Here is a 10,779-nt window from a genome sequence, read left to right as displayed (position 1 = left end):
CGTAGAATGCTACCCGAATTATGCATTCTCGGGAGATGCACAACTGGATTTAATTCCAAAAATTCAGTTTGGAAAACTGAAATTGTTTAAATGTAAAACTACTTGTGGGCCCCACTCAAGATATTTTGAAATAGAGGGGAAACAATTTAGTTGTGGACAATTATGTTCAACTACCAGATAGACCTAAATTAAACCCAAATAGTGGTAGGCAGTTGAGATAGTGGTTGAAGGGATAACTAAGAATTAAGTGGGCATGGGTTAAGGCTGCCAGCTTCTAGAAGGCAGGTTGCAGCCCTTGGATGCAGTTGATCTTGGCCACCGGTTCAAATTGTAAATCTATAAAGGCAATATGCCTCTAATTGTAAAGGGTTAGAATTTTGTAGTTAGATTTTAGAGTTAAAATAGGTTAGATTTTAGGAATAGCATAGAGATGTTGCAAAAATTGTTGTAATGGCAGCTGAAGCAAATATATAAACATTGAAATATGGTGTTGTCTTCGTTTTAGTCTATTTGCATGGTTTCTTTCAGCTGGTTAATTTTAGAGTGCAAGGATTTTAATGGTGAAGTGTAGAGGGGTATTTGATGCATTTCTAGTTCATACCATTGCGTGTCTATTGATTGTAGGTTACTGGGCATGGTTAGTCTAAACCCAAACTGTGCTTAGTTCAACTGTAGGTGTTCGTCTTAGGCTGCACTAGAATTGGGTGCCCAAAACGAGTGTCTCCGATCTGAAAATCCTTCATCTCTTGGACCTTGCACCATTTTTGTCTAGTTGTGAGGGTGTCTGGCGAAATAAGAACTGGTTTATCAAAATCTGTCTACCCGTTGCATCAACTCTTATCATCCTTGTCCTTAGGCTTCTTGAACCCTTCCCTTTTGATTATTTTTTGCAGTCCGAAAATTGCAGTAGACCATCTTGTTGCAAAATTGTAAGACCCCTTGTGCTCCTAGCAAATCACATCAATCATTGAGTTACCCTGTAGTCAAGACCTGACAATCGAAACCTTGAGGTCATCCCCATTGATCAATTGAAACAACATTAGGGATTTCCTTATCTCAAGAGAGGATAGGATACTCAGCGAGTACATTCTATTCTGTGTTGGCCGCTTAGAGTCGTAGTTCCGCGATTTTAGCCACATCAACACTAAAGGCATCTAGGAGAACATGCGACTTCTTCCTAAGGGGGTGAAATGGTAATGGATCCTTGTTTGTTGGTGATAGTGGAAGCACGCCCAAGATGATTCTAGGTCTGATTTTTTGTTCCAGCAGTGCTGTTGCCTTTTGCACCAGCAATATGGAGAGGATGTGCATGTCTGATTTCGCACGCTTGATGGATACCTTTCAGATTTTCGTGAGACCCATGAGTCCTAAAGTGATATTCTCTGATGGAGATTTGATGAGGGACATTTATCCCTTCATTTGCAGCTTATATGATGATGTTCATTCACCCCACTCTTGGTATAAGGGTGAATGGAAAAACTGGTTTCTTTGGGACAGCGGTTTGTCACACAATGTTTTTCATGATTCACATGCTTCTGTGGTGTCTAGAGAGAGTCTTTACACAGATTTTTCAGTTTATATCAGAGTGGAGCAGCATAAATATGGTGGAGTAAGGCAAAACTTTGGTAAATTTGCTGATTACATGAAGAGGATCATTGTTCTTTTGAGAATTAGAGTCTTCGAGATTCTCTTCATATCTATGTTGTAGCATTGTATACTTTATGTGAGACCATGCAAAGGTCCTAGATTAATTTGGGATCCAGGTATTGGCTGGAAGATTTGAGCTTAATGTCGATTTGATACATGTGATTGCTTGAGGTGGGAGGACTGTAATGTCCCCTTCAAAGAAACGGGACTCGGACTCGGCAAGGCCGAATCAGACTCGGACTCGGGACTCGGCGTCAGGCTCGGCTCCAGACTCGGCTGGACTCGAGAAAGTGAAAAACTCAAGAAATTTAGAGATTTTTAAAGATTTAAAACTTGTTTCAGGCACCCTTTATTGAATACACCTTAAAGAAACAATAACATCATCAAACTCAGCTCATTTGATTACATACACAAGTATACATCAATCACATAAGCATAAACGCACATTGTAGCTGAAGGAAATAACAAACATAGATATATAAATATTGTCAAATGTATACAATATTACAAAACTCATGGAAGAAAAAATCCATGTCATCATATGATCATCATCAAATGTTTCATACAAATACCAAAGGTAAATACAACTACAAGCCTATGGCTCAGAGGAGCTTGCACGACAGCACCCTTCGGCCCCGGCCCCCTAAGAAGGCGTCTAAGGTAGGTCCTGGATGATTCGACAGACATAGCCGCTCCCCATGACACCATGCCATGCTCACCAACATCAGGAACATCCATGTCACTATCTGTCTCTGAATCTCCTGTCTGTGCTCGTGCTCTCCGCTCCTCCTCTGCCATGGCTATAGTCTTAGCCTCTATATCTACTTGGTCGATCCAATCAGTGTCAGACTCGGAGGTTAAATTTTCCCTACTTCTATCAATGTAGTTTCCCCCCATATTTTTCGACGGGGGTTTGGTGGCAGCGCCCCTTGCGCGCTCCTTGTTGCGATACAGGGCGGGGTCGAGGGGCGGCGCCCCGCTAGGCCAAAAAAACTTATTATTTAATAAAGGCGTCGGGTGTTATTTTTCTATTGGCTAACATGTTGTAACCCTAATTTTTCTCATTCTCAGGCGAAGGTTGTAATGAACAAAGACGAGACCGTTCATTTTAAAAAAAGTTTTTAAAATGTTTTTTTTTTGTCATTTTACTTAACCCAAGCAGTAGCTGAGTTTGGGGCTCGGGACTTGCCAAGTTTGGCGAGTTTGCTCGCCAAACTCAGACGAGTCCGATTTCGAGTCCCAGAGACTCGGCGAGTATGACTTGGACTTGTCGAGTTTAGGCGATTTATGGCGATTCCCGTTTCTTTGGTCCCCTTTCCTTTGAGTGATAATTAAGTAATTAAATGTTATTTAGTCCTAAGTCCTATGGGATTACTTAAATTTAATTAATCAGCAACTGGACATACTTTATTTTATAAAGTGACTTTATAATAATGTCAATGACAAATTATAAAGTCAAGTCACTTTTGAGGGGGAAAAGTAAATTAAGAGAGAAATTAAATAAAGTATTACTTTCAAAAAGGAAAAGTATTATAAAAGGAGGAAAAAGTGCAATGAGGATTCATTCTTGAGTTGCTATTTTCAAAGAAACTTTTCCCTGAGAGCTTGAGAGTTTTAGCTTGCAGGTTCAGTAAACCCTAGGACGACAACCTAGATCAGCCCACTTGGTGAATTCATCTCAAGATTCACAGTTGCACATCATTGATCAGTTTTCAACGAGATTCAATGATCCATCTTGCAGATTTTCAGAGGGTTTGTTATTTTATGTATGGAGGCATTCTGAGTATGTGTTACTTGATGGCATTAGGCATCTTTTGAAATGTAACAGCAGCATGCATTTGTAAAGAGTAATACTTTTCTATATCAAAGAGTACCATTGGCTTATTTAGATTCTTTGTATCACATTGATTGATTTCCTTGAAAACCTGTATTGTTGATCTTGCATGTGTAAATGATGTTCAATTTACATTCAATATGCAAGTTATATTCTATTAAATAATCTTGTTGTATATCTTATTGCCTTAATGTATGAATCTGACTATTTTCTTGTTTGTGGCAGGTGAGAGGAGCATTTAATATTTTCTATGTCCTATCTCACAAATGCCACTCAATATAAGTATATAACAAATGGGGTACGATCAAGCAATACCTTGATTGGTCATGACCAATCAAGACATTATTTGATCGTGCCTCTTTGTTTATACTAAACAAATGCATGTTCAACGTTAATGTCAATCGGTGTGGAGTTATTTATAGCAATCGATGTCTATCGGTGTTCGCACAAGGTTAACAGCCGATGACCGATCAAGGCATTGCTTGATCGTACCCCATTTGTTATATACTAAACAAATGCATGTTCAACGTTAATGTCAATCGGTGTGGAGTTATTTATAGCAATCAAAGAAACGAGACTCGGACTTTGCTCGGACTCGGCAAGGCCGACTCGGACTCGGACTCGCGACTCGGCGTCAAACTCGGCTCCAAACTCGGCTGGACTCGGGAAAGTGAAAAACTCAAGAAATTTAGAGATTTTTGAAGATTTAAAACTTGTTTGAGACACCCTTTATTGAATACACTTTAAAGACACAAAAACATCATTAAACTCGGCTCATTTGATTACATACACAAGTATACATCAATCACATAAGCATAAACGCAAATTGTAGCTAAAGAAAATAAGAAACATAGATATATAAATATTGTCAAATGTACACAATATTACAAAACTCATGGAATAAAAAATCCATGTCATCATATGATCATCATCAAATGTTTCATACAAATACCAAAGGTAAATAGTAAAACTAAATACAACTACAAGTGTACAAGCCTATGGCTGAGATGGCCGTGCACCCTCTCGCCCTGGCCCCCTGCGAAGGTATTTAAAGTAGGTCCTGGATGATTCAACAGCCATAGTTGCTCCCCGTGACACCATGCCATGCTCACCAACATCAGGAACGACTGTGTCATGCTCACCAACATCAGGAACAACTGTGTCACTCCGAGTCTCAATATTTCCTATCTCTGCTCGTGTTCTCTGCTCCTCCTTTGCCATGGCTACAGCCTCAGCCTCTATATCTACCTGGTCGATCCAATCAATGTCATCATCACTAAATACAGCTATAGGAGTCCCAGGAGCTGTCTGATTCTCATTGGTCCACTCTGCTTCAAGATCAACCTCATCTAGAATGATAGGAGACATGTCAACTGTTGCATTCTTTCTCATTCTCAGGCGGAGGTTGTAGTGAACAAAGACGAGATCATTCATCTTCTCCATAGATAATCTATTGCGCCTCTTGGAGTGTATGTGCTCAAACATATTCCAATTGCGCTCACAACCTGATGCGCTTCATGGTTGGCTCAAGATACGAATGGCCAACTTCTGAACATTTGGTGTCTCTGGGCCAAAAAAGTTCCACCAATGATCTGAGTTTGAAATGAGAAAAATGAATAAAATCAGTCTCACTCATGAACTCATTTAACAAGTTACAATATAGTATTGAATAAAACTAAAACTAAGCCTAACAATTTATTTTTACCTGGCATCATAGTTGTCCTAGCGTGTTTGGCGACAGGACGAGAGAAGGTCTCCCCTTGTGCATCTGAGAACATCTGTAGCTCTCGAAAAAGGTCTATCTGAGAAGTACCAGCAGGTTCCATCTTCTCCATGATTGCATATAGCCCATTAAGGACCTCCGCATCAGCCTTGAAAGAAGGGATAAAATGGAATGCCGGATTCAGATAATAGGCTACCGCATGGATGGGCCTATGTCACTGATGATGCCATCTCCTATCAATGATCTCCCAAATGGGACCATACTTGCTCTCATCTGCTCCATAGACGAATTTGATGGCCTTCTTCGTCCTATCCATGCCCTCATATATATAGCCCATTGTGGGCTTATCTCCATCCGCAACTCGCAACAAAACCACCAAGGGCTTAACAAACTGCAAAATTGAAAATATTGTGTAATTTAGAAAAATGAGCAAATAAGAGAATACATATAATAACTTATAAAACATGAAGCTAAATTGTAGAATTTATAAAAAAATTACTTTCACTATCTCATCACAAGGGACCCAAAAGCCTTGCTCATCAAAAATGCAATCTGCCATCTCTATCCCTGCAGGGGTGGTAGCATAGGATGAGGAAGACCACTCCTCACCAACAATCATACGTCTCAAGGCAGGCTTAGACCTAAGCATGGACTGCAATGTGAGGAAGTTTGTGGCAAATCTTGTGATTCCTGGACGATGCAACTCCTTCTGCTCTGTGTATTGTCTCATAAGAGCCAACACCCATGAATGATTATATACAAATTTGCAGACATTTCTTGCCTTTTCTACACATCTCTTGACCCATGGGATTTTTCCAATATCCTCCAACATGAGGTCAATGCAATGAGCAGCACATGGAGTCCAAACTATAGATGGGTGCCTCTCCATCAATAGTCTACCTGCAGCAACATAATTTGTTGCATTGTAAATTGTAATTAATGGAGGTACAAACTACAAGATAGTAATTAATTTGCAAACAAAATTAGTTTGTAATCAAAAGTTTACCCGCAGCAACATAATTTGCTGCATTGTCGGTCACCACCTGTACCACGTTCTCCTCACCCACATCTTCAATCACCTCCTCTATCTGCTCACATAGGTAGGTGGCATTCTTGCAATGGGCGGAGGCATCAATGGACTTGATGAAAACGGTGCCCCCTGAAATAAAAAAATAAAGCTAGGTAAATGATCATTCAATAAACCATTAGATAAAAAATAAAAAATTAAAGACTATATGAAACTAAAATTAATCAATCACCTGCGGAAGAAACAAGAAAATTAAGGAGAGTTCTATTTCTCCTATCCGTCCAACCATTAGTCATGATGGTGCAACCTTTAGTGCTCCATATATGGCGTTGTTCATCTAAATCCTTTTTCACATCATCCACCATTTGAGACAAAATGGGTCCCCTCAAATCACTCTCACTAGGGGCTTTGAACCTCGCCCTGCATATGGTAATGGCATCAACCATTTGTTGCCAATAAGGACACCTGTCGCAAAGAAACTCAATGAGATAAGTTAAGTATAAAAATTCAATGAGATAAGTTAAGTATAAAAATTAAAACAATCAAAGTTATCAAATATAAAAGTAAAACATTCACCTGGCTACGAAGAATGGAATACAGCTGTAGCTCCAAAACCTGCCAATTGCCATTTTAGCAGCATCATGGACCTCCTTGTTCCAACCCATGCCCTCTAGCGACGGTTGGGACCCAGGAGTAGTGCAAGGCACAAAGAAGGAATCCAACCTAGATTTACGAATCCTAAGTCCAATGGTAACATTCCCACTATGACTACTAGTGGTAGGAGCATGAGAAGTGGCGGTGGCACTGCCACTTATAGAAGCAGAAGCAGAAACGGAAGCACCAGCAGTAGCAAACTGAGTGGGACGATATGGAGGTAAGGAAGAAGGGCCTCCAACACAACCTAACTGTGTCCCTCTTCCTAAAACTGTCTCTCTCCCAATGGCCGCTCGATCCTCCTTTTTTTTTTTTTTTTTCTTTCAATCTCCTCAACCATTACATAACAATCACGTATTGCCTCAGAGACTGCTTTTAGGCATGGTTCAGCATCATGTCCACGCACACTAGCAATATGGTATTTCAGCCTATATATACCTCCATGGAATATTGTTTTGCAAAACATACATTTTGTTTGCCCCTTTCCTTGCCCTGGAAAATCCTCATGATATTTCCAAGCAGGGTCCTTTCTCATGGGGAGTCTAGAAGCCGAAGTAGACATTTTAAGATAGTTTTATGAAAGTTGAAGTTGAGGCAAATAATAAAGTGAAGTTTGCTGCAATAAAACATTACAAATACAAAATAAAATTAATACATACATTCAAAAAAACTAAAGTAGGGTTTGTAAATTTTTTTAAAAAAAAATTGTATGGTTTGTCAAACCCTACAATTTAAAAAAAATAAAATTTACAAACCCTACATACAACCCTACATAGTACAACTACATACTACATGCTACATACAAATTACAAACATACAAAAGATCTTGCATACAAGAAAATGTAAAACTTTCAAAATAAATGAATAGAAAATGGAATTTTTGCATATAAGAAACAAAATAATGTTAAAAAAAACAATCTTACCTCTTACAACAAGTTTGAAATGAGCTGCAAACTCTTCCTATCCAACTCTTGATGCACCAAATCGAAACACAATGTAGCTCCAATGTGACAAATTGAAGAAAACTTGAGCTTCCTCCTTGCTGGTTTTTCTTCTATGCACCCTTGTTTTTCTTCTCAACTCACTTTAGTCTTCCTTTTTTTGCAAGTGAATGAAATGAAAGTCACTTTTAGGGCTAGAAGACAATTAACATTAAAAAACGGATTTAAAAAAACTTTACAAACTATTTTTTTTTTGACTTTTTATTTGCTGCCAACGCCGACCGAGTCCAGGGCTCGGGACTCGCCAAGTTTGGCGATTTTGGGCCAAAATCACCAACTCGGCGAGTCTGGTGAGTTTAGCCTCCAGACTCGGCCGAGTCCGAGTCCGAGCCCCTGGGACTCGTTTGGCCTGACTCGGACTCGGACTCGTTGAGTTTAGGCGATTTCGGGCGAGTCCCGTTTCTCTGATAGCAATCGATGTCTATCGGTGTTCGCACAAGGTTAACAGCCGATAGTTGTCGGCATATTAGCCTTAACAACCGATAACTATTGGTGTAGGCTTAACACCTGATAACTATCGGTAGCCTTTATTATTATGCGACCCGATATATCATATGCAACCCGATATTAATCGGTATTTTCATTAGTCATTTATTTATCATTAATTTAGCTTAATTGATATAAATTGAAATGCAAGATTTAATAATCGATGAACATAAATAAAATATATTGTATGATTATCAATGAATAGGTTATTTATATGCAAATGTAGAATGGCTATCAAATAGGAATTAATTGCTTGAAGGTTTTATCATAGTTATCGATATGATAAATGATTGAATGAGAGACTTCATTTATCTCTCATTCAATCATTTATCTTACCGAAGCTATCATGCATGAACACTCCCTCTTAGCTAGGTAAGATGAATGTAGACAATATATTCAAGCATCACAATTCAATTGATAGTTAGCATTTTAGACATTCTTAGGAAATCATACCACCTAATCGTATGATATGAAGTATCACCTAACCGTATGATATGAAGTATCACCTAAACACGTGATACTGAAGTCCATCACATCAATCTTGTGATTGACAAGATATCACCTAAGCATGTGATATCAATATTGCCTACACACGCAATACTTAAGGATAATCATACGAGAGAGATTAATTTCTCATCTTATGCAAGTTGTGATATGTGCACTAACACTTTATACAAATGTTTTATCACAACACAATCATGGCACATCCATGACACACCAGAGATCCAACATGATAACTGGGTTGGACATTATACGATCGTCACCTTATAATGTTCCCATACAAGTGCTCACTATCTTGAGAGATTGTCACCTCTTAGATATGAACCTAAGGGATAGTATCCAAAAATTGTCCTATCATGACAAAGAGGTTTACACATTAAACATCTTATAGGTATGCAAATATAGATTACAAAGAAAATTACCTTTCTATCATACCTAAACCCTTTCTGAAGTGATCAACCTTCCCTTTGGAAAGAGGTTTGGTTAGAATGTCTGCAGTTTGATCTCCTGTACAAACATATTCCAGTTGGATTGCATTCCTATGTACCATATCTCGCACATAGTGGTATGGAATTTCAATATGCTTGGATCTGTCATGAAATATTGGGTTTACTGAAAGTTTTATGCAGCTCTGGTTGTGACAGTGTATTACAGTGGGTTTCATAGGTTCTCCAAACAACCCCACAAGCAACTTCCTAAGCCATACTGCCTCTCGGTTAGCCATAGAAGCTGCAATGTATTCTGCCTCGGTGGAGTTTTGAGCTACAGAAGATTGCTTCCTATTGATCCAAGATATCATAGTTGAACCTAGATGAAACAACACCCTGAAGTGCTTTTCTTGTCTGTCACACTTCCAGCCCAATTTGAATCTGTAAATCCATGTAGGTCTATATCAACTTTCTCATATTTGAGAGCAAGGTTTAGGGTACCTTGTAGGTATCTCATAATGTGTTTTATTGCAACCAGGTGTATCTCCTTCGGTTCACACATAAACTGACTTAAAGCATTAACTGCATAACAGATATCTGGTCTTGTATTTACTTGGTACATCAGGGACCCAATCATCTGTTTGTATTGAGTAGGATCAGTGGGTTGTGAGTCTGCTGCTGCATCTTTAAGTTTATGTAAGTTGGTTTCCATAGGAGAGGTTATGGGTCTATAGTTTAGCATTCCGAATCTCTTGAAAATATCCAAGGTGTACTTTCCTTGGTTTAGTATAATGTTGTCATAATTCTGCCATACTTCCAATCCTAGGAAGTAATGAAGGAGTCTTAAGTCCATATCAAATTCTTTGGATAGATTATTCTTGCATTGATCTATAAGGTGATCATTTCTTGTGATTAATAAGTCATCAACATATAAAATCAATATTAGCATATCACCTTTATTTCTTTTGTAGTAGAGATTAGGATTTGCATCATTTTTGGAGAAGCCTAGTCCTGAGAGATAGGTGTCAATTCTTTCATACTAGGCCCTGGGAGCCTGTTTGAGCCCATAAAGAGCTTTCTTGAGTCTACACACGAGACTCTGCATCATGGATTTCAAAACCTTTAGGTTGCTCTAGGTAGACTTCTTCTGAGATCTCACCATTTAGAAAAGCCGTCTTAACATCCATTTGGTGTACCTTCCACCCCTTTGCTGCTGCAATGGCTAATACAACTCTTACTGATGTATAGCTGGCAACAGGGGCAAAAGTTTCTTCATAATCTATTCCCTCCCTTTGTGAGAAGCCTCTGGCTACAAATCTGGCCTTGGTGTTTTTCAATACTGCCATCTGCAACATGTTTGATCTTAAAAAGCCATTTAGATGAAACCACAGATTTCTTGGTTGGCCTAGGAACAATCTCCCAAACATCATTTTTCATAATGGACTAATACTCTTCAGACATAGCATCCTTCCATACTT

At 38.9% G+C, this 10,779-nt stretch overlaps 1 protein-coding gene across 1 annotated transcript; it reads right to left on the bottom strand.

Annotated features, from left to right (window-relative positions):
* Positions 1-5,578: 5,578 nt before the first annotated feature.
* LOC131876407 (uncharacterized) lies at positions 5,579-6,552 on the bottom strand. The gene is made up of 3 exons (XM_059221706.1): positions 6,464-6,552; positions 6,211-6,363; positions 5,579-6,104 (listed from the first exon to the last, which is right to left on the bottom strand). Exons 1-3 carry the CDS (start codon positions 6,525-6,527, stop codon positions 5,689-5,691), a joined length of 633 nt encoding a protein of 210 aa, XP_059077689.1. The 5' UTR covers positions 6,528-6,552; the 3' UTR covers positions 5,579-5,688.
* Between the last annotated feature and the right edge of the window lie 4,227 nt (positions 6,553-10,779).

The sequence above is a fragment of the Cryptomeria japonica genome, chromosome 5 (assembly GCF_030272615.1).
Source record: "Cryptomeria japonica chromosome 5, Sugi_1.0, whole genome shotgun sequence".
NCBI classification, from domain to species: domain Eukaryota; kingdom Viridiplantae; phylum Streptophyta; class Pinopsida; order Cupressales; family Cupressaceae; genus Cryptomeria; species Cryptomeria japonica.
Note: the sequence above shows the minus strand (reverse complement) of the source record. Positions and strands in the feature narration are given on the sequence as shown.

What these genes read in the sequence shown, in the direction of transcription:
- LOC131876407 (XM_059221706.1), bottom strand. Translation starts at nt 6,527, where the DNA reads ATGACTAATGGTTGGACGGATAGGAGAAATAGAACTCTCCTTAATTTT. An exon ending in TTTTCTTGTTTCTTCCGCAG is followed by an intron (nt 6,364 to 6,463) that starts GTGATTGATTAA and finishes TTTTTATTTCAG; the next exon opens with GGGGCACCGTTTTCATCAAG. An exon ending in AGCAAATTATGTTGCTGCGG is followed by an intron (nt 6,105 to 6,210) that starts GTAAACTTTTGA and finishes ATGTTGCTGCAG; the next exon opens with GTAGACTATTGATGGAGAGG.